The sequence below is a fragment of the Podarcis filfolensis genome, assembly GCF_964270895.1.
Source record: "Podarcis filfolensis genome assembly, chromosome: 8".
In the NCBI taxonomy this organism is placed as follows: domain Eukaryota; kingdom Metazoa; phylum Chordata; class Lepidosauria; order Squamata; family Lacertidae; genus Podarcis; species Podarcis filfolensis.
Genome location: NC_139611.1, coordinates 43,623,704 through 43,646,679, shown reverse-complemented (window position 1 = coordinate 43,646,679; position 22,976 = coordinate 43,623,704). Strand labels below are relative to the sequence as shown.

Below are 22,976 nucleotides of genomic sequence, written 5' to 3'. Positions count from 1 at the left end.
GTCCCCAAAGAAGCGGCTCCCAAGCAGCCCATGTTGGGGTTTGAGCCTCTCACCTGCCCGCGCTCCCCCTCCGGAGACCGGCTGCAGGCAAAGAGCCACTGCGGCGGGTTGGGCATCTCCAGCAGCTGGCGAACCAGCTCCAGGCCGATGCCGCGGTTGGCTCCGGTCACCAAGACGCTGCGCGCTCCCAAGCCCTCCATGAGCATTTGCTGCACCGCCGCCCCGGGTCTGCCTCCGACAGAAAACTTGCCTGTGGGGCAACACCCTTCGCACCCGCCACACATCGCCCCCCTGCGGCCGCTTGCGGGAACTGGAGCCTTTCCTCGCAGCCTGATGACTATGATTTTTGATAACAGTGTAAAAGTGCACTTTGCGGAAGGTCTGCCTCAGGGGCAGAGCATCTGCTTTGCATACAGAAGGACCCTCGTTCAATCCCCGGCATCCTCGTGTATGGCTGGGAGAGAACCTCTCTGAGATTCTGGAGAACCGCTGCTGCCAGTCAGTGAAGACAATACTGAGCTGGAAGGAGAAGCAGTCTGACTCACTGTAAGATAGTTTCCTGTATAGGCCCCGCATGGGTGAAACAGCTGCTCATGCCAATATATCATGGATAGGCAAACTAAGGCCCGGGGGCCGGATCCAGCCCAATCGTCTTCTAAATCTGGCCCGTGGACGGTCCAGGAATCAGCGTGTTTTTACAAGAGTAGAATGTGTCCTTTTATTTAAAATGCATCTCTGGGTTATTTGTGGGGCATAGGAATTTGTTCATTTCGCCCCCCCCAAAAAAATATAGTCCACCCCCCCACAAGGTCTGAGGGACAGTGGACCGGCCCCCTGCTGAAAACGTTTGCTGACCCTTGCAATATATCATCTAAGGCTGTTGCTGTTTACTTGGGCTCTAACCTGCTCCCACTGTTAGTGTTTGAAGTTGTAGACAATCACTATCTTTCCTCCTGTAAGTTTGTGAGATATATTTCTGTTCAGTGTGTATTCCTCAAACCAGCTTCTATGTGCGCAGCCAAGGGGGGGTGCTGGGGGGGGCAGCTGCCCTCCAATCAATAAAAAAAATACATAGCCAACTCAGGTTCCCCCCCCCAAGAAAAGCCTGCTTCCCCCCAACAAAAATCCAATTTAAAATGTAACCTACATCTACTTTGAGGTTAAGGTGTGTACATTTGGGACTTCCGTTGCAGGTGTGTAGATGACAGCTTACTGAATAGGAGTTTGGTTTTCCCTCCCCTGCAACACCTCCCAAAAGGTAAGTGAAGACATCCCAGCCCCCTCACTGGACAGCAGTGTTCAAATGCAACTTGAAACACCCCAAGCCCCCCAACCCACCCCCCGAATAGTCTCACTGTTTTAAGCAACCCATGTGTACATAAGCAAAAAGTACGGGGAAGCATCTTCTAATAATATAAGGCAATATGATCCAACATCCTGCTTGATGCAACCAATGGGGATTTGTATGAAGATCTCCAATAATCGTGATCTCATTCACCTCCTTTGGGAATAGGTTGCATCCATTGTCAAATGGCTCTTAACTGTTTAGGGTGTGGGTGGGGGAACTGTTTAGGAAGGAGGAGGACACACCCATCTCGGCAACCTTCCAGAGGGCAAAGAGTATATTCTTGTTAACATGACGTTTTCACAATGGGTTTCATATATATAAGCCAGTATATCTGGCTTGGTTTTCTTTTGTTTTTTAAAAAATAAGACTCAAAATGTGTCTTCTTTTAATCAGTGAACCCAACCCCCTTACACTAAACGTTTTTATCTTATACAATGATGTCATTGTAATCAATCAATTTAATCTTTCCAATCTTTAGCTTCAATTCATATTTTAAAAGTTGTTGTGTGCTGGATATAATTTGTGTGATTCAATCTATGTTATAGCCAAGTATATAAAATGGTTCATAACTCATTTTGATACCATGCACCCTGAACAAATGGACACTTCATAACCATATCTAAACCTCCCCCATGCTCCTTTGCTCCTCACCATCTCCAGACCTCACTGTTTAAGAGATCACCATTTTACAACAGCACAACCTGGAGGCAAAACCTTTTTTTAAGATGAATTGGTGAATGTTCCCTAAATGTAGTGGAGAGAGATGCTGTTAACAGGAATAAAAAGAAGTGAACAGAGAAACCTTCTTAACTAGAGACCAGAGGCAACCTCCCACTCACCCTACAAGCAGTAAACCTATATATTACAATTAATAAAACTGCCATTTTGCAGACAAAAGCTCAGCAGAGAATAGAAGTATTAGTCCAAAATAACAAAGTATATTTTAACATCTGATTCTAACAAGGGAATTGCAATTTTCAGTTTTCATTTTACATTTCTTTTTCTTGTCTTGTCTTTTGGAGTGCTAAGTCTCCAGTCAAAAATATCTGCAGCCTCGTCTTGTTCTTAGCAGCATGTGTCATGGAAGACCACAGCATAAAAGGAAATCCACATTTGTATCTGATGTTAGCCTCACTAAGTTCAGCTGTGCAGAAATACAGTGGATGTCTTTTTTGCAGTCATAGATTTCAAGTTTTGATAAAGTTCAATCTATGTCCCCTTCAGCTTTATCTGGTCAATTTGCCTAGTGAGTTTCAAGATATTCCTTTATAGCACTGTTTGTGAATGCATGATTATGTCCTATGTGGGAAATCCTTCTTTAGGCTTTGGGGCTAGGGCTCAATGGGTATGTTCAATTTGATCTACAGTGAGACGAATTTCAGGGAATTGTTTAGAGAACCAACTTGCTGAAAAGCCCATCATATTTTGTTTCTCCAGACATTCTTCATCCCATCTGGCCTTCAAATTTGGACTCAGATCTGTTTTCCAGTTACTCAAGCTGGGCATCTATTTAATATATAGCCTCTTCCATTTAAGAAAAGGCTTTTTTGGACTTCATGAACATATTAAATGCTTCAGAAGCTGTTTTAGTTCTTTTATCTTTCCTGTCAGTTCTGTCACTTTTTCTTCCAAAGATAAGTCATATTTAATTTCTATTTTGAGATATATTTTTTACTATAAATAGCTGCAAAGTGAACTTATGAGGAGCTCTTGGCTATTTTTTGACAGCTTTCTGTATTTTTGGTGCCATTGCTAGGTCACTGTCAAATCTTTCAATGAAACAATCAGACTCTATCTGTCCTTTCTTTAAAATATGTCTCTAGGCTAACTTCTTTAGAATTTAAATAGTATCTTGCATATCCTGGAACAAGTCAACTTGCTTTTCTTTTCTTTTCTTTTCTTTTCTTCCCCCCCTCTCTCTCTCCTTTGTTCTGTTAGGCTGTGAAGAGTGAAGTCTGGGCAATTGTCCCCATTGATTCTAAATCTAAAAAAGTGGGGTAGCCTGTGTGACATGTTTCTCAAAGAAGCCTAAATCCAACCATCTTTCACCAGTCCTGTAAAACCTTACTAAACACACATGATTAAATATTTGCCACTTCACTGGTGGCCATAGCAACACCGTTCAAACCACCAATCTTAAAGGCAAACATTGACATTTTATACCTGTAATTATGATGGAAGTAGAAAGTAGATTAGCAGCAGAATCTTGCGCATGTCTGCTGAGAAGCAAGTCTTACTGAGTTCAATGATGCTTAAGTTATGCCTCAGCAAGCGGTTATAAAATTGCATCCATAGTCTCTTTTCATTATCCAAGACTGCAGTTAGCTTTTGGTTTTACGTCTTATTTTGTGTTTTGTTTGTTTGTTTGTTTGTTTATTGCTGGAGTGGGGAGTCAATGCATCACATCTCTGGTGCATGTACACATAATGCACACAAACCACTAAGGCACCTTGCAGTGTACACCTTGCTGTTTCACAACCTGCATTTGCTGGGGTATACATTTTAAATCATTAGCCTCTTGGAGGACATTCGGTTTTTCTAGTACTGTATGGTCTTCTTCAAGTTGGTGCCTTCCAGGTGGTTTGGAGTCCAGCTCACAGCAGCCCTAATCAGCACAGTCATGCACCTGCAGGGCACCAGCTTGGCGAAGGCTGTTCTTCTTATAGATATTTAACAGCTCCCCTGGGTGTAATAGTTTTGCCTCCTCATACTGTTCATGCTACAGAATGGTCCCTACTTCTGCATCACATGCTAAAGGACCATTTGGGGCTGTTTTCTGGGCTGTAGGTTTTGTGTTACATCTGTTGCAGGCATCCTGCTCTTCTTCCAAGACAACATGCTTTGATCCACATGATAATCCTGGGAACTAGTCAATGCCAAGAGAGTCTAGCCTTAAAGGCTCAGTGGGCATTTAATCCTAGGATTCCTTGATCCAAGTTCAACTCTCTGTCCAGTGCTGAAATAATGCAGGAAAACAGAAGTGAGTGTGTACAAGCCCTATTTGGCCAAATCAGAGTCCTGTGTAGCCTTCTCAAGAGAGGGGCTGAAGGGACTGTCAGAAAATGGGGCAGGCCCATTCTGCACCACCTGTAATTCAAGGATGGATTATGTCCACTGCACTGCAATGTCTCTTATGTATTTTGTATGCTTGAGTTACAGGGAGTGGATTTGTTAAAGCAGGAGTAGGGAGCAGGATCTGGCCAGCAGGGCAGGATCCTATGTTCCCTCACTCCCTGCATGTCATGTTGATGGGTGAGTGGGAGGGTTCTGGTAATGCATACAAGGTAAGTTGAAAAGAGGCAAGGCAAGAGTTCAGGACGCAAATAGCATTAAGCTGGAGGCTAAAATGTCGCTCCAGAAATAGGTAACCCCAGAATGAGCGTTAAACAGAGCTACAGCTCCACCTGGGTGGCCAACTCTGCCTTTAATGAGAGAAACCTCTTCACTTAAAGGGTGACAAACCATAGACTCTTGATGGTGAAGAGGGATAGTGGTTCTGTTGGGCCTTCTGGTTTGGAGTCAGATGGGGGCAACGCAACCTTTTTGGCTAGAGAGATGCTGACAAAATGCGCTCCTGTTCTGTTGTTACTTACAGTTGAGCAGGGACATTGAGGGCTGGCCCTGAAAAGTACCTCTCCAATCTGATGCCTCTTCCAAATGCATGGATTCATTTCCTCAAAGATGGGGAGTTGAACCACCGGATCATTACATCAGGAGGGAGTCTTACACCTATCTCATTCCTGGGGGCAACAACTGCCTATTCCTGAAGTAAAGCATTGATAACACCCTGGACCAAACTGTTCAGAGTAATCCACCTGGTAAACAGTCAAGTGCTCACATGGTTGGCTGAACACTTCCAACACTGCATGCATCTTATAGCTGGTACACTAAATCTCCAAGTGGGTGCTTGGGTAAACAATCTCAAAGGCAATAACTGAACTTTTATATCTCATTAAAAAGGAACAAAAGATGGAGGCAGATTAACCTGGGTCCCTTGCCAGTCTAAATAACCAGTTCCCAAACTCCTTTTCCACTTCAGAAGTAATTTAATCTATGAGTATTTTGGCATAAATAAGTGAGCAATGTAAGTCAAAAGTGCTAAACACTTATGCCCAATATCTTTCCAAAATGATTATAACACTCCTTTTTCCTTCTTAAGATAGTCTTATATGCACGTCACTGCATTAATTTGATCATCAGATTTCTCTGTCCTTAAAGATCTAGCAGCATTTACCAATGGCTTTTTGCTTCTTCAGCATTCTGCATCAAACTAAGTTTGTGTGAGAAATTTTGTTTTTTCTGATATCCAGGTTTTATGAAGCATGGCCTTAGCTTTTCTAGAATATATAAAATATAAAATATAAACTAGTTACTTTTCTTATTTATGAGTTAGCTTAATCATGGTCTGATTTCCTAAAATCTGCCTTATTTTACCTGCCACAGGTAATGTCCATCTAATATGTCTTCCCCAATGCAGACACCTTGCATAGGATGTGTGGCAGTGTACTGTTTGCTGCTCTTTATGTAGCCTACCTATACCACCCATGAAAGGTGATTACTATCTGCCTGGTCTTCTAAATAGAAAGATTGAACTTTTGAAATATATAAAAATTCTCAGCACTCAGAACTCCCTTGATCATTTAAAACTTTGTTGGTCCAAACAATTAGAGCATTTTTTTTAATCTGCCTTCAGCCCTTTAAGGATTGTCTCTTCTTAAAACTAGAATGTAGCTCACACACCAGATGTAAATTTCAACTGGCAGACAGAGAAACCTCTCTCTGTTCCAAATTATAACCATTTCAAAGATAATTAGAGAAAGGGAAGCTTTTGTGCAACCAAAGCCCATCAGTGTTCTCACATGGCTTTGGGGCAAGATTTTGATTCCTCTGGTCTAAGTCGCTCAGCCCCGTCCAGATTCCCAGGAGCTGACAGCTTCTCAGTCTCCTGACCTAGAAAATGGCTTTTTCAGAGCATCAGAGGCCAATCTCCTGTTCACTCTTATCTCTAGTGTGAATTTGATAGCCAAGATTTATGCATGGCTATCATCAATCACCGCTTAATTATGTCCATTGGCGACTTGCCAGGGTTAGTGTTTCCTTCAAGAATAAGGCACAATGGAGGCTATAATGTATTTAAGTTATGTGGTTTGTTTACACATATATACAACCTGGAGCTTTCAGTGGAGGGGCTCATAGCACCAGCACCCCAAAACGTGCCAGCTTATTCCATAGTAGCAGCAACAATGAGTCCAGCGCCATTCTTTCTCTAACTTGCACTGTAGGGCACAACTCAGAATAATGGTTCCTCTCTGCTTACTGGTTGCATCACTCTTAACTCCAACCCTTTTCCTGACCCCTTGCCTAAGTTCTGGTCTCTTTTATATCCCAGAAGAGGGCCCCTCATTTGATGTGCTAAAGCTCATTACCTCAAAAAGGACCAGCTTTTTACACTTATTCACACTTAGCCCTTGAGAGAGGGAGGAAATCCACACATTTGCAAATGAGATTCATCCCCAGTCACCTCACCAAGAATTCTGTCTGACTTCATTAAAACTTGTTGATTTGGCTAAGGTTACAAGGTCTAATACACAACCCAGGGAGTGTGCCTAGGTTAATTATCTCTTCACATATGCTAATTCTAGGGAGATTAACAGTGGCTAATCCACATCTTAAATACACATGAGTCTGACTATTACCGGTCCTAACATACCAGTTCAAATAAAATCCTAAAAATTTATTAAACCCAAGCATTTAGCACCCACAGATCTAGAACAATCTATACACTTATATTAAAGCTTCTTAGATGTAAGCATAAGAACTCATATGTGATACTTACAGGGGTTTGGGGGCTGTTTTAGGTATTACATACCTTAGTTCAGGATGCTTGACCCGAGTGGAAATTGCCCATTAGTTATATACCTTAAACCAGGCTTCCTCAACCTTGGCCCTCCAGATGTTTTTGGCCTACAACTCCCATGATCCCTAGCTAGCAGGACCAGTGGTCAGGGATGATGGGAATTGTAGTCTTAAAAACATCTGGAGGGCCGAGGTTGAGGAAGCCTGCCTTAAACAGAAGCCTACTAAGAGCATGTGTTGATGTTTTGTTTAAAATTCTAAATTTTAGTTTCCTGTGACGGAGAAGATAAGAGCACATTCTGTGGTTCAAAACATGTGAAGGAGATAACTGATGTGGTTAGAACAGGTGCAAAGCATGCCATAGAGAACATTCTGTGGTTGTGAAGATAGGTCAGAGAGTTAGCATGTCTTGTGCTCAGGCAGAATAATTGAAAACCAGATATACTGTGGAAATTTTAAGGATTTCTTCTGATTTTAGGGGCTATATATGATTAGCCACCTGTATTGCCAGATTTTGCACAAATAATTACAAGGGGCGTATAGGGGACGAGTAGGAACTCTGGTGGCTCCCACCCTATGACGACATACAAAAGCATACCTTCAAGTCTTCTTTGGGGGTGAAGGATTGTTACAAATCTAGAGTTAGAAATTCGCAATGTGGTAGCATTTAGATAATATTTGGGACATGGATGGGAAATTACAGGTTGCAGCAGTTCTCCTGAACTGGGTTTAGCCTATGCAAATTAGCCTGCCCAGACTAGCTGACTGCGAGCTAATATGAAACAATGTCATCAACACATAAAATAAACATCCTTGGGTCTAGGCAAAACAGAGTTGTCATGGTTCCTGCGGACAGAGAAAGGTTTGTGATTGAAAAAACGTCAGAAGGCAAGCTGTGCCAACGGGGGAAAGTGTCATTTTACACATAAGCTTAGAACAAGGAGTTCTGGGAAAGCGTGTTCTCCTTCATGGAGAGCACGTGTTGCGGTGGGGTCTGCCGAGCCACCCCTCTGTTACCAGGCAGGGTCTCTAAAGATGGCCTGGGGCAGCGATTGGTTCACTGGGTTGCTGGGGTAAAAGTTATGTTGCAATTTTGGTGGGAGGGGTAAAATGTTTAAATACTCTGCACGCAGCCTGGAGCTTTCTCTTTGCTGCGTGCAACGGATCACCTGCCCACCCGCCCTTGAGTAAGGTGTTGTTGCATTGACCTTGCTATGCCTGTCATGGGGTCGTCTGCCGTTGGGGCAGGGGCCTGGTAGGAATTTTGTCCATCTGGCTGATTGGCTGGGCCATTTGGTTTTTGCCTACTGCATAGCAAATCGTCACAACTTGTAAGGTTGCGGTTAGGCATTGGTTATAAATTGGTGGAGGAGGGGTTAGGATAGGCTGGGCCTGCCCCTCCATGGTTGCTGCGGAAAGGGAATTCCGTTAAAGGAATCCTGGGGCTTGCCATCTTTTCGTCCAATCCCTGGAATGGGACTAGGGCCGGCAAGCCTTCGGGGAGCATGCGGGTGAGAATTGAGGGTCTGTGACTCAGCTCCATTTCTCCCCGACTTGTTTTCCCGCACTGGCTTTCGGTGGTGCCCGGAAGTCAGTTCTGTCCCCAGGCGGGGGGACAGATAGTCTTAACCAATGCCTAAACAACCACTCACAGTTTTGTATTTAAATAAAGTTGTGGCCAAAATTATGCCAAAAACCTTAAACAAAAATTAAGTGTGCGTTGTGAGTTATTTGGGGGGTGGCTTGGGGACCTCGACACGCAACGAGGAGGAGGAGATAGGTAGCACTCCAAGTAGGGACTGAGGGGCAGAATATTGGCAGGCTGGAGACGTGAACCTGGTTCCCCAGATTACGAGACTACCGCTCTTAACCACTACACCACAGTGGAAGAGTCAGTAGCCTTTGTATTTGCCCATCATAACATGAGAACCCCCCCCCCCACGTGGGTCATCGTATAATTTCAGAAATGTAGAAAATAAAATTTCAGAATTAAAATAGAAACTTTTCTTTCATGACTCAGGAGATGGTTTGCATAGGATGGGATTGTGGTATATGTGTGTGGCAGGGGACTCAAATTACAATACTTTTACCCCCCCCCCCACAGAAAGCCCTATGACACAACCCATCATAATATTGGGAGGGACAATGGGTTTGGTTTTCTTTGGAAGAGAGATCACTGGAGTCTCGGTGCATTTTTTTAAAAAAGTACTTACCCATGAACAAGTTGTTATTTTCTCACGCAGATCGAACTTACAACGTCCCAGCGAAGGTGGAGTGGGAAAGATGCCAGCTTCAATTTTCTCTTCCAATGAGCCAACAGTGACTGCTTTTGAGCAATGAGCCAACAATCTCCTCCCTAACAAAAGGAAGTTTATACAATGCAATGTGATCGTATATCATTTTTGCATTGAGATACCAGCCCGTAATCCTTTACATTAAACCTTGACAACTTTGCTCAAAATTGCAAACCAGCTTCAATCCTGATCTCTCCAGCTTCTTTGCACCTGTCAGGTGCTGGCTTTGAAATGTTCTTGCTCTTCCAGAAGTGGTGTCTAGGTGCCATTTCACACACCGCACTCAGTTGGCAGCTGTAGCCATGATTCATATACTCATAGTGTATATTTTAAAGCATTTTGGAAGTCTATTTCAAAATGTATTGGAACTACTATGCCAACCCTAAAAAGCTGCAGCTGGGCACAACAGGAGACATTAACCTCTGCTCTGTCCAAAAGGCATCCAGGAAGCCAACACCAAAGGACTTCCTTCCTTCCTTCAGCAGTGGGCACATAAGGGATTTTGAGAAAGTGCCAATGCTGTAGGCATGCCCTTTATCAACCGGGGAAAGACACTACATCAGCCACCACTGCTCTTTTCACCTCTCCTTCCCAAAGTGTGGTCCACAGACCAGGAGCGCTCCATTACCTTCATTCAGGTGGCCTGTGGTGTGTCTGTATGAGCACAGTTAAAAACCATACAGCTGCTAACACAGTGCATTACAATTGCTACAACAGGCAGAATAATCATTAAGTGGTCCTCCAAGACCCCCGGCAATTTTCAAGAGGCCAGTACAGGGGAAAAGTTGGGAGATCACTGCCTTATATGTTGCGTAAACTTGCACTACCCTACCATTTGAATAAGTGATAAGCAAGCAGGGCTCAATTTCCCCATAAGCCTAATATCATTTCATCACCCTTCCTTTATTCTAATCATTCAACCAAGTAAACGAGTCCCATAGTCTTAAAAGCCATTCTTGCATAGAGGGTGGGTCAAACTTACTTGTGGACCCAGTGCCCCTCCTGCCTGAGAATGCAGCGCTGCAAGCCTCAGACTGAGAGGACTCCATCATAGATACCCCACCAAGACCCTTAGCTGATCTTGCTCTCCTTCAGTTCTTTTACACAAAGGCATTCCTGTCCCTCAATGTCTCGTCAGCAGTTATATAATCCTGGTTGGAGAAGCTGAGGGCTAGATTTACCATTCTGGTTGGGTTGGCAAAGACCTTAGTCAGTTTGGCACAGGCTAGGAAGAGAGATGGCTGTGCTGAATGCACGCAGTGTCCTGGTGACTGGGTCCAATCGGGGTATTGGCTTGGAGCTGGTGAGGCAGCTGGTTGGGAAAAGCAACCGGCCAGAATGGATCTTTGCCACCTGCCGGGACCCAGAGGGACCACGTGCCCAGGTGAGCTCCAGGGTGGAACTTATGGTGGGTTTCCCTTTGATGCCAAGGAGATTGTGCCCTGGTCAGTAGAGGGGCCTCACAAGGCTCTTTAAGTTCCACATTCCTGGGGTAGGTTAAGTGGCTCCCACCTGAAGAGCATTTAAACAGAGAAGTAAATATCCTGATGAGTGTTGGAGATAACAAGAATAACTCAGATCCAAAGCTTCTGAAATACATACCATGGGATGAAGATTACTAGGGAGTCAATTACATTGAGCAGAGTGATTATTTTTTCTGGGTCAAAGTGTTTAGGATTAGAATATTGCTAAACATAATAATTTGTATTGAAACAAGAGTGCCAGGAAACTGATTTGTGAATCCATATATTGAAGTATAACACTCTGTTTTTCATCTGGGGAGTTCCTCTCCCCAGCTAAGCAAGAAGCCCTCTTTCTCCAGCTCCTTGCTAGGCAGTCCTTCCTAGGGACTTCACAACAAGCCACAAACCCCTCTTTTGCTGTAAACAGCAGTGTAGCATTGCAACATAGAAATGCAGAACCGAGAAATGATTGCAAATATGTAGTTTTGTACTCTCCTGTTGCATGGCTCAAAGCAAACAAGTTTATTTTTAATCTCTTGGCTGGAATAGTTTGTTCTTTTAATTTAGAGAAAGAAGTGGTTTGGAATTGTTTTTTTGGTGGAGAAACAAAACTGCATGAAACCAGAAGCAAGTGTTCCTTGTGATCTTTTCTGAAAATCATACTTGGACCCTCTTATATGGAAGCTCTTTCTCTGTTCATGTATTAGAGAATAACACTGTTTTTCATCGGGGTTACTCAGTCATATATAAAGACATGCTTGGTAGCCAAAGGCAAGAAGGAATTGCAAGCAGGCAAGTGAGCGCTCTGTCCTTCCTCTATGCCTAACTGCTAGAGGATAGAAGCCACAAATTATATTGAGTTAAGACTTGTGGTTCTCTTGGGGGAGGTTTGTTTTATCTCTAGTGGTGAAATCTGGTTTCTCAGAACTGCATGCAAAAAGTTTGAGTCTGGAGATTGCTAAACAATTTTTTAAATATAAGTTTGTATATAAGTAGCATAAGGAAAACAAGAAAGTTGACCAATAAAATGTGGAAAGACAATAGTGCTGCCTTGTCAAATGACTGAGCGCATGCTGTTTGTGACAATAAAAATTTAAGATCATTACCGTATTTTTCCGCTCCATAAGACGCACCTGACCATAAGTTTTTAGAGGAGGAAAATAAGAAAAAAAATCTTCTGAACAAAACAGTGGATGTATGATTTTTGTGGTTCATGCTGTGGCCACAGACATGTGATCTGATGGTGAATTTGGGGTGACCCAATGCAAAAATCCTGAGGATCCATGTGGATCCATGCTTTGTAACCACGTTTTTGCACTATTGTGGTCCCACGCAACAGTGGGTGCGTGATTATTTTGGTGCAGGCTGTAGCCATGGACATGCTATGTGGTGTGATGGTGAATTTGGGGTGACCCAATGTAAAAATCCTGAGGATCCATGGGCTTTTACCTCCCCCCTCCCAGGCAGCCTCTGTTAGCGTCCCTTATCTCTCTTCCGATCCCACTGATCAGTAGTTTCCTTTCAATACTCCCTTCCCTCTTGTTTGCCTTAGTGTCTTTTCCTTAGCTGGAGCAGTTTTTTGCTCCTCCTTTTCTTCTAATTTCTCTCCTTATTGCTTTAGTCTTCCTGTTTTCCCCCTTTGCAAGTTTGCTGTCTTTATCTCCCCCCTCCCAGGCAGCCTCCTTTATCTCTAGCATCCCTTATCTCTCTCCCCGATCGGCAAATGTTCAGCGGCTTTGTTTCAACACCCACTTCTCCCTAAAAAAAAAAAAGCATGATCTGCTTTTTGCCCCTGGGCAATTTGGCTCCAGGGACCACACATTCACTCCATAAGACACACAGACGTTTCCCCTTACTTTTTAGGAAGAAAAAAGTGTGTCTTACGGTAAATGATCCATATATCATGCAGACATGAATTCCATAACTACTACACTGGTGCACTTAGGGAGTGTTGCAAATTGTTAGCATTGGTATAGGTGATAAATATTGCTTTAAAAAATATGAAGCCCATTGGCCTGTTGGCAGATCAACTCTGCATAACAGAGTTGTCTGCAAACATGACATGAAGGCTGGCAACATTAACCCTGCTGTGTGAGAATCCCTTGGAGACAATCAGGTTGTGTAGCTACTGCAGTGACCAGAGAAGGAATGGCTGCTGAGAGGAATGCAGAAAGAAGAGGCATTCATGGTACACCTGTATCAGCAGAACAGGATGCCTTCATTTGCCCCAGCTACAACAAAACATGTCTCTACCATATTGGTCTCTACAGCCACAGCAGGCGCTGTAACTCTCCAAGGGTTTGACTTCATCCTCAAAGGCGCACTCTTTCACGGCACACTCTTTCACTGACAATTGGTAACCGTTACCAAACATGAAATTTCTATACTGCCCTTCATCCGAGGATCAACATGCAACTGTGAAAATTGTATTTTCTATCTGCAATAATTGATGACAGAAGAAAATTATTTCTTAAGAAAAGTTGTGTGAGGAAGATTCAGAATTCTAAGTTAGTTTTAGGTTTTTTTCATTCTGGTTATACATAATTCTGTTCAGATCTGCATAAATTCATACTATTTCATTCATTTTTATATTTCATTTCACTGTTTGTAAAGAGGGGAAACCTTTTTATAGGGGCATGTTGTGATTTGTCCAGGAAATTCAGCATTCTAAGTGTGTTTACTTTGTAGTTGATTTGCTTCCAAGTTCACTATTTCTATTTCTGCTACCTTGCCTTACTGTTAATCTTTGTTTTCTAATGATCTAATGACTGGGGACAAATAAATAAATCTGATATGACAATCAACCATTTATTGGATTACTCTTACTGGTCCAGTTGCTTCTGTGGTTTATTGTGACTTTGGGTTTGAGCCCCAAATATCTGTTCTTTGCTGTCACACAGAGGGAAGAAACATGGTAAGTGTGAATGCCTAGTGGGAAATCACCTTCCTCTTCCTATCCTGTCTCAAATAATCCCGAATGCAGGACATGCAGTTCTATTCTCTCTCTCCTTTTTTAAAAATATTTCAGGAATTGAAGAATTTGGCTGCTAAGCACCAGGGAGTAGAGATTCTTGCACTGGGTAAGTGCCTGCTCTCTCCACCTACCCCACCTTAAATTCCCTCATCCTAAATTACTGTCTACAATAGCTAGTATTCAAGGCCATCTCATTCAAGGTATTTTGCAGGTTACATGTGCATTGTTTCTCCAGTGCTCACTTAGGGAGCTTCCAGATGGGGGCTCAATACTGCAAATCAGTCATTTACATGTCACAAACAGGTTGTTGGCTGACAGAAGTATGGTTGGTTGGGTTTGTTTACTTAACCACTTGGATTTTCCACAGAAAGGGGAAGATCTAGACTAAATCTTGTAGTAGCAGGGGGAGGGGGGAGATGCAGACTGGCATTCTGATGCCAAAAATGTCATGTAGAAACTGCAGAAAAAATTGCATGTATGAGGAGTTCTAATGCCACAGTAAATGCCTTCTCAAAACAACTTTAGAATATAAGAACTCAAAAAAAGTGTTGGATCCAGGACCAAAGCAGAAAAGCTAATATTCTGCCAGGTAGATAAAAAGAGAGAGAGAGAGAGTATGTTCCTCTATTTGGTATAAATTCAGTATGTTGCAGCAATTGGCATGCTTAGTGAGTAAACAGGCAATGTAATAGAACAAACACAGGGAGTACCGTAAGTACTGGCAACTGTATAGTCAACGCCTGGCCTTGAGCATTCTCAATCCAACACTGAGAGTTTCTCAGAACAACACATATATTTTTTAATTATATAAAAAAGGGAAGAGCCCAATCGCCCAGTGAGGACTGTAGTTGTGGAATGTTGTGTGTCAGTTAAAAGTGAATAACAATAGAAAAGAGACCTTTTTCACTTTCACAAGTACAGCAACACCTATAAAAACACTGCTAATGCCATGACCCCTGAATCTAGTAGTAAGCCAGACATAGGTTGGGAGGCTGCAAAGATACCAGCTAAGGAACTGGACAAAATTCAAGTCTCTGAGGGGCTTGTTGGGGACCAGGGGAGCATTGTGCCTAAAGCCAGGGCACTTATAAGTGTCTTTCCCTGAGCCTGAGGAGCCAAATGCTTCCCACCACACATTGCTGGTCCAGCAGTGCACTAGGAGGCTATGGAAGACAAGAGAAGTGTCCATCTTCAGTCAGAAGGATAGCCCTTTAAGGCTCTGAAGTTGTTCACAATGGGGTGGAATGGGCTAGAAAAGGTAGTCTGGAGGTCAAGATTTAAAAGGTTTCAGTCTGGTCCTAACCTTCATCTGAGCAAGTAGGTCACCTAGAGCTATCTGTGGTACTATTTCTGTCCAACACATGCAGACAGAAGTTGTTACTTAAAAGTAAGAAATACCTTTATTCAGACAAATAATGGTGCAGGCTCAGCGGCAGAAAAATTACTCAGGAGTCATGATTCAGAAGTTCAGGAACAACAAAATAAATTCAGAATTGGACGGAAGTGATGAAGATGTCCCAACAAGTTTCTATGCCCCACCTACCAAACTTTTAAAGACTAAGAGTGGTGCATTTACTCATGGCACTTGCTTGCCTTGATGGAATGTTGGGTTTGCAACCATGTGTTTCATTGGGCTGGGTGAGTATGCTCCTGTCTACAAAGGTGGCACCTGTTTCTAGGCAACAAGACTGCATGCTCCAGTTCAACTGCTGCTTCCTCTGTCTTTGGTGGCTCACAACCCTCGCCAGCCTCAGCTGGGAAGCAAGGTCAAGAGGGAGAGCCAGCACCCCTGCTTCCCCTTCTGAAGTAGCTGAGACTGGGGTGGAAAGGGGAAACCTCCCCTCCTCTAACCCAGGATCCCACAATTCAGCCCCTCCAATTATTATTCTTCCCCTTGTGGGATACCTGTACAGTTCTGGCAAACGTGCTTGTCCATCGCGTGCATTTTATCTGGTATACATAATATATATGGCATGTATGCATAAAAATGTGCCAAGTAAATTGATGCATAGTCCTCTGGATTTCCAGAGCAAGACGACTGCAGGTACAGAGCAATAGCAGTGCTGGTGAGGTCTGCAGGGTTAGATCTTCATTCACTTTCATTTCCTTTAAAATATTTTTGCTACTGTAGATACTTCCGAGCCATCTAGTGTCAAGGCTGCTGCAACCCGAGTCACAGAGTGGTTGAAGGGAGCTGGGCTAAATCTTCTGATAAACAATGCTGGGATTTTAAAGCTAAGCACTCTGGAAACAGAGACACCAGACAGTATGGCTGAGGTATACAAAACCAATGTGATTGGTAGCATGTTGGTGACTCAGGTAAGACTCTTTGTCTCTTTGTTACATAAACTTTTTGGCATGTTACCGAGCCCTTGACTTTGGAAGGTCATGATGCCACTGCTTTCTGGTTGTTGGGGTGATGGGTCGGTGTGCCTTTTGCATTGAGAACATATGAACAGCAGGAACTTTTTATAGCTGCATGCCACACCAAAATTTAACGGTATTTGCGGTTATGGAAGTAAAGTGATGAGAGAAGGTTGTACAGCTTCTGTCTGGGTGACCTGCAAGAGAACTTTGGCATGCCACTGCATGTAACTCCTGGGCTTATGTTTGTCCTCACAGTGAGAACATTGAACTGGAGAGGAGATACACTGACCTTCTCACTGAGGCTAAGGCTGTATATAATTATCTAGACCCACTCCAATCCAGGTTCAGAACTTGATTTGGGACTGAATCAGCCTTGGTTATCAGTAGAGGGTCAGAGAGAGTGCAACCCTACTGCTCCTGCTTGATCTCTCATGACCATAGACGGTCTATGAGAGATTGGTACCAGCAGCACTATTCTGCAGTAGTTGCAGTCTTATCTCATTATTCTTGAGCTATGGAGTGCTGCAGGACACTACATGTCTCCAGAGTTATTTAACATCCATATGAAACCTTTGGGTGTGGCCATATGGAGATCTCGCACAAGATCCAGCTCTATTTGTCTGTAACTTCAGAACCAGGAATGGTGGAGCAGGTCCTAGACCGGGGTCTGGATGCAGTGATAAGCTGAATGAGGGCTAATTGAATCCACTTTATTTTTCTTGCACCTGGGAGCCATAGCCACATGCCTCTTTGTTCCAGGAAGCAGGAGAGAGAGAAAGGGAGGGAAGCAAGGGAAGCCTGTTAAGCCACACCCACTGGCAACTTGTGCTCAGGGCTAAGGATAACCCTTTCATGCATACAGGCATGAGTCAATAATTGAATATCACAACAGAAGTATCTTTCTTAAGTATCCATTTTTATTGGTTTTAAACCTGTCTTTTGCTAGTTGGAGGGGGGACTGTTTGAAAACCATTTTTATCTGTTTTTCTGGTATGTTTGTCAATTGCCTTTAGATGAATGGAAAAAGTGATTCGTAAATTAATAATAATCAACATTCATTCTACCCTTCCCTTCTCTAGGCATTCCTGCCCTTGCTGAAGAAGGCATCTCAGGAAAGCTCCCAGAAAGGGATGAGCTGCAGCAAAGCTGCCATTATCAATGTATCCAGTGAAGCCGGTTCCATTAAAAATGTCCTTGTATGGAATGAAGGGCAAATCATTGGTTACCGTTGTAGCAAGGTATGGAGGTCACAGTGGTTGGCTCTGCAATCCAAAGTTTGAAAGTGACTCTCAGTTAATTTCACCTTAGGGTGCTGAAAAGGTTCTTAGAAAATCCATCCTATCTTGACTGTACCCATTTTTGTTAGTGACATACAGACACTTTCATTTGTTTAAAGTTAGTGCATGCTGGCCTATTTATTTAATTTAACAGAATATAGATTGATATATTTTAAAAAATCTCTAAGCACATTATGTATATAAAATAATAGATTTAAAAATAAACACCGGTATATAGCATTTATTTAAGATACTGATAGCATACTTTTAAAACAAACTGACATAATTAAATAGTTGTATTTGAAAAAGAGTACAGATAATTTATATTTTTTTAAAAAAGTATACATAATTAGGAATGGACATATGTCACTAATTTCTGGTTTCTCGCAGCTTCTCATTTTCCCAGCCTTAAATTCAATCATCTTCCTTTCTGCTGTAATGTGATTTTTCGTATTAAAAATCCTCTTGAAAATATCACTCCGAATTTCTCTTAATAGACACATTTTTAATGCAGTTTTCACTGATACACATTTGTATGTTATTTTTACAAATATAAGAATTTTATGTGCACTTTTCTATGTATGCTATATACTTTTTGTACACAGTGGTTCAAGAACAGAGCCACAAAATTTAGAGAAGTGTAAATTTCGAGCAGAGATTTTTGTATTTCAGTTTGTGTATTGGTTTGAGTAGCTTCTCATCAAAATATAAACAGAGTTGAATTTCTACCTGCTTCTGGTATGTCTCTCTCCTAGGCTGCTCTGAACATGCTCACCCGGTGCCAGTCCCTGGGATATGCCAAAGACAACATCCTGTGCATTACATTGCATCCTGGGTGGTTACAGACAGACATGGGAAATAAATTGGTATGTGATTCATGTATGGGATGTTATGAGTAGTACCTCTGGTGGGGGACATGTCATACTCCTTCTGGACTAGTTTGTCCACCTTTGCTCCCCACCCTGCACTAAATTCTCACCTGTGGCTCGTAGAAACTGTCAGCATGTGACCTGACACATATAGACCATTGCAAAACAATAAGGTCTGTGCTGCCTTTAAAAGTTTTTTTGTGCTTCTGGAATTTGCTTCCTTACTGTGGGTGGGTGTTTTAAACTTCTATTCCACCCACTCCTTTTACTTTCCTAACCAACTCAGCACTATAAGGCATTCCATTATTAAGAGTCTCACACAATGGCAGCCTCTCTCTCAGCCTTTCAGATACCTTGTATTATTCACTTCCCTCTTTCCAAGTAAATGAAGCAGCTAAAGGCTCGTCACTTTACAATTTCCCTATAGTGTTCTAAACCCCTTTTAAGCTTCATTATAACATCCTTAGGAAAAAGCAAAGCGTGCTTAAAAACAAACAAACAAACTGTAAACAAATGCAGATTGCTTTTCTTCAATAAATTCTGTTCCTGGAGAGCTGAGTAAATTCTATATTTGCTCACAGCAGAAATTTCTAACATCCCCACTTCTTTCACCCTTTAGTTGTGGGAACAATCAATATAGCCTTAGTCTCTGCTTTCCCTTAACCAGGTACTAATCAATATGAGGATGTGTGCTCCCTCTTGACTTATCCATGTTTGCCATTTTTTCTCCCTGCGCAAGACATTCATTTATTTTGCACAGTACAAGTCACTCGTCTATTGTCTTTCCAAAGCTGCAATGACACCCATAGACTTATCTCCCATGATTTAAAGACTATTTAGTGAGATATTGTAATATAAGATAATTAAGAAATCCTTAGAAGTAACAGATTAGGATAAGGGATAGAAAAAGGTTAATAATAAAGATTATTATGGATTACAGTTGGATGTAAGGTTAAGAAGTTTGTAATGAAAGAAGATACTGATGTCATAAATATGAAATTGGGAACTGCTAAATATGTAATGTGATGAAATCCAGATTGGAGGGTGTCGAGGAAATCTTTTAGCAATGTAAATACACCAGGGAATAAAAAGAAAAAATTCTTCTTTTATTTTGTGTATTTTTATTGTTGTTAAGTTTTTATGTTGTGTCAAATGTAATGTTTTTATTTTGTGTTTTTGTCTATGTGTTATAAGAGAAAACTAATAAATTTTGGGGGGCGAAAAATGAATTTGATTCCCCTGGAAAAGCAACAGCACCTGCAATGGAACATCAAATTTTGAGGTCCAGTGTAGGTTAGCCCTAGGATCCTTTGGTGGCAGACTTTGTGAGAAACTTTTTGGATGTATGTAATGTCTATCAGACCAGCTTTATCAATGCATAAGTAGAAGAGCTATCAAGAATATTTCTCTGTTTTCCTCTCATAGGCTGTTATGACGGAAAGCTCAGGTAGACCAGAGGTCTGGTGGGGCAGTGGAATTCCACCAGAGTGGTGTAGCTTACAGAGTGCTGGGCTGGAGACTCACTTTGATTGTCTGCGGGTACAGCTAGCCAGAGGGGGTTGGAGACAGCACTTTGTGAGAGAAAAAGGAAAGGAGTGGAGACTGTGGTTTCTGGTGTTCAGCTGGATAAGAGGATAGTCTCTGAGCTTTGTGTGTAACATCCATCCTGAGGGAAAGATCTACAACCAGAGAAATAAATTTCTGAACTTAGATCGAAAGACAGTGATTAGTGTCTTTTGAGAGTATACAGACAAGCCCTGCTTTTCTACTGGTGGTACTCAAGGGTATGCAGTATCCGCAACTTTTTATGGAAGAAAAGCACAGGTTAAAAGTGTGGCATTTACTGTAACAACTTCATGTTGTTTACCTGCACCTTTTTTTTCTAGAAGAAAAGCACTACAGACAAGTGAGAACTGGGTAGCTGAATTTGAGACAGGAGAAGTGGAGTTGTGAAGGAACACTCTGCTTGGGTCTCAATTCAGTAAGAAGGGAACAGCTCTTCTGGTGAGAGAAGAGTAATCGCAAAACCAGCTCGGAGGGGTGTAGCGGTGATCCTCTGGTCTGGTATACTAATAGAGGAGCCTCAGGAGTGAGATTTATAGGAGGCTGGGAAACTGACAGAAACTACCACCTTGTTTCAGAACCTAAGCTTTAAGACTTAAGCTGTAACACTTCAGTAAATAGTTTAAGAAATTGAAGGGGAGGGGAAGCTGTAGATATACCATCTTGATTAGAAGCCTGTAACATCCACTGAATTTAATATATAGAAGTTTACTGTTTCTTGGTAAACTTGGTAGTCTCGGTAATGGTGCCCGCCCTATGGAAAGCCCTCCCATCAGATGTCAAAGAAATAAACAACTATCTGACTTTTAGAAGACATCTGAAGGCAGCCCTGTTTAGGGAAGCTTTTAATACTGGATGAATTTTTATGTTTTGCTGGAAGCTGCCCAGAGTGGCTGGGGAAACCCAGCCACATGGGCGGGGTATAAATAATAAATGTATTATTATTATTATTATTATTATTATTATTATTATTATTATTATAAGAATTATGACAAACCAGTTTTACCAATTTTGTTTGTAAAATAATATCTTTTTCCTGTTTAACTGCAAGTTGTTGTGTCACTTTCCCTATTCTCTTTCCAGGGGCAGCCCCCACTGACTGTGGACTGCAGTGTGCAAGAAATCCTGAACACCATTCCCTCTCTCTCTGAGAAAGACCATGGCACATTTGTGAACTTGGATGGGAAAGTCCTTCCCTGGTAAAACACCAAACAATCTGCTTGTCTGCACTGCAGAAGGAACCCCTCACTACCACAGGCAACAAAAACACCTGAGAAGAGATGCTTTTTTTCTACTTCTTTAAAAAATACATATTCAGCTGAAACTCTCACCATCTAGCCTTCCTTTGAACTATTCTGTGTCATGAGGTTAATTCCTAGTGGCTTTTGCAGTCTCGCTTGCTTGTATTTCTTTTTAACAGTGCAAGTCATCTGTTAACTCATTTATTCACACTAGTTAGCCTCCACTGCACACATGTTATGGATGCTTCCAGATGTGGGTGACCTAGCAACAGCCAGTGGTTGCTGCTCTGCTTCAAGCAAAAAGCAGAATAACAACTATTCACTGAGATTGCTGGAATCCAAATAACATTGTTTGGCTGAGTAGATAGTCTCCTTTCCCCCAGCCTCAAATGTTTGGAAAGGGTTATTTTGGTGGACTAGGGCATGTGGAGGCTAAACCAGTCAATGGGCAGTCTTCCTCTTCCCCCACCAAAGCATTTGAAGGGTCACAGCTAGAGATTTGCTATACCTAATGCATATATTTGGAGAAGCGCAGTAACAGCTCAGCGGCAGAGCCTGTGCTTAGCATGCGGAAGGTTCTGTGGTCAACCCTGATTCCTCCAAGAATATAGAATCATAGGAATGCCCCTTGTTTGAAAATCCAGAGAGCCTCTGCCAGTCAGTGTGGACAATACTCAGCAGGATGGACCAATGGTCGGACACAGTATACCGCAGCTTCCTTCCTATGTTCCTCCCTCAGGGGCTGGCCCAACCGTTTGGCAGAGGGAGGCAGCAAGTAAACAAAGCTATGTGAGCAATTAAAATCATAAAAATGAATGTAAGGAAGAAAAAGTTAGTAGGCTAACTGTTTAAGTGTGAAATGGTTGATTGCAGTAATAAGTGATTTTTTTGAATTCTGCAAATATTGGATAATTTTTAAATTTTAGTAACTGTAAAAAACATGATCGGAACTTACTATGATTTGCAATTTCCTAATATTGTAAGCTATTCTTTTTGCATTTCAATAAAGTAGGTTTGCCTATCTAATGACCTGGCATTTATCCTCATTAAGTGATTCTAAACTAAACAATACATTTATTATGTTGCTATTCCATGTAATTCAATATGCTATGTTTCCTAACAGCATTTGGGGTGAGGTGCAAGAGGAGGCCCCCAAGGCTATATTTGGGTCACAGCCACGGCTACTTTTGTTCAGCCCTGCATCATAGTTGTCTTTCTCGAAGTGGAAGGGTTAAAGTGGAGTGCAAAGTATAAGGGTTATAGCTGAACATAACAGGAAGAGCCAGAAACGCCACTCTGTCCAAAGGTCACCCAGAAAGCAAGGTACAAAACAACGGCTTTGCTGGTATAGCTACCTTTTCCCAACTTCTCTCTTTAAATAGGCAACATGGCAAACTTGTAAAGCCTCTTGCTAAGACGGTGCATGAAGGGAGCTCCCAACAAATCTCTTTCTCATTATTTCTTGTCATGTAGTATCTGGGCTGCTGCCAGTCTGCCTGACAAAGGAGCTGAGTGGTAGAGCTGCTCCATCCATGAGGCAAGGTTTGGTGACCACCTTGGGGAGCAGGGTCCACAGGGGCAGCAGAGCCAGACTTAGATCTTTATCCTCTCCCGGCCTCCTTGTTCCTGAAGTAGATCTTTACTCAATCCTCCTTCCCTGGCAGGGAGGGGAGTGCCATTTTGTCATTCACCTCAGGTGACAAAATGTCTTGGGCCAGTCCTGC

At 42.4% G+C, this 22,976-nt stretch overlaps 2 protein-coding genes across 5 annotated transcripts in view; one reads left to right on the top strand and one right to left on the bottom strand.

The window, feature by feature from the left end:
- The window catches only part of LOC310768439 (C-signal-like), a 35,367-nt gene that overhangs the window by 7,473 nt on the left and 4,918 nt on the right, over positions 1-22,976 (bottom strand). The window contains exons 1-2 of one of the 3 annotated variants that reach the window (XM_083626546.1): positions 10,481-10,579; positions 9,418-9,560 (exon numbers count right to left, since the gene is read on the bottom strand). In XM_083626546.1, coding sequence (XP_083482672.1) covers positions 9,418-9,560; positions 10,481-10,550 — 213 coding nt within the window. In that variant the 5' untranslated portion in view covers positions 10,551-10,579. Of the gene's footprint in view, positions 1-53; positions 297-9,417; positions 9,561-10,480; positions 10,580-22,976 lie in introns of those variants that run through there. The other 2 variants (XM_083626544.1, XM_083626545.1) reach the window with 2 other exon arrangements.
- LOC310768447 (C-signal-like) lies at positions 10,712-22,278 on the top strand. Of its 2 annotated transcripts, XM_083626560.1 has the most exons (6): positions 10,727-10,882; positions 13,990-14,041; positions 16,067-16,254; positions 17,382-17,540; positions 18,335-18,445; positions 21,095-22,278. In XM_083626560.1, exons 1-6 carry the CDS (start codon positions 10,736-10,738, stop codon positions 21,212-21,214), a joined length of 777 nt encoding a protein of 258 aa, XP_083482686.1. In that variant the 5' UTR covers positions 10,727-10,735; the 3' UTR covers positions 21,215-22,278. The 2 variants fall into 2 exon arrangements, with proteins under 2 accessions (XP_083482687.1, XP_083482686.1); XM_083626561.1 differs by lacking the exon at positions 18,335-18,445 and having other exon boundaries at positions 10,712-10,882.

Bases quoted from the DNA above. Each gene is read 5' to 3' on its own strand.
- LOC310768447 (XM_083626560.1), top strand. From the start codon at position 10,736: ATGGCTGTGCTGAATGCACGCAGTGTCCTGGTGACTGGGTCCAATCGG. The intron at 10,883-13,989 runs GTGAGCTCCAGG...AAAATATTTCAG, and splicing joins CAGAGGGACCACGTGCCCAG to GAATTGAAGAATTTGGCTGC. The intron at 18,446-21,094 runs GTATGTGATTCA...TTCTCTTTCCAG, and splicing joins CAGACATGGGAAATAAATTG to GGGCAGCCCCCACTGACTGT.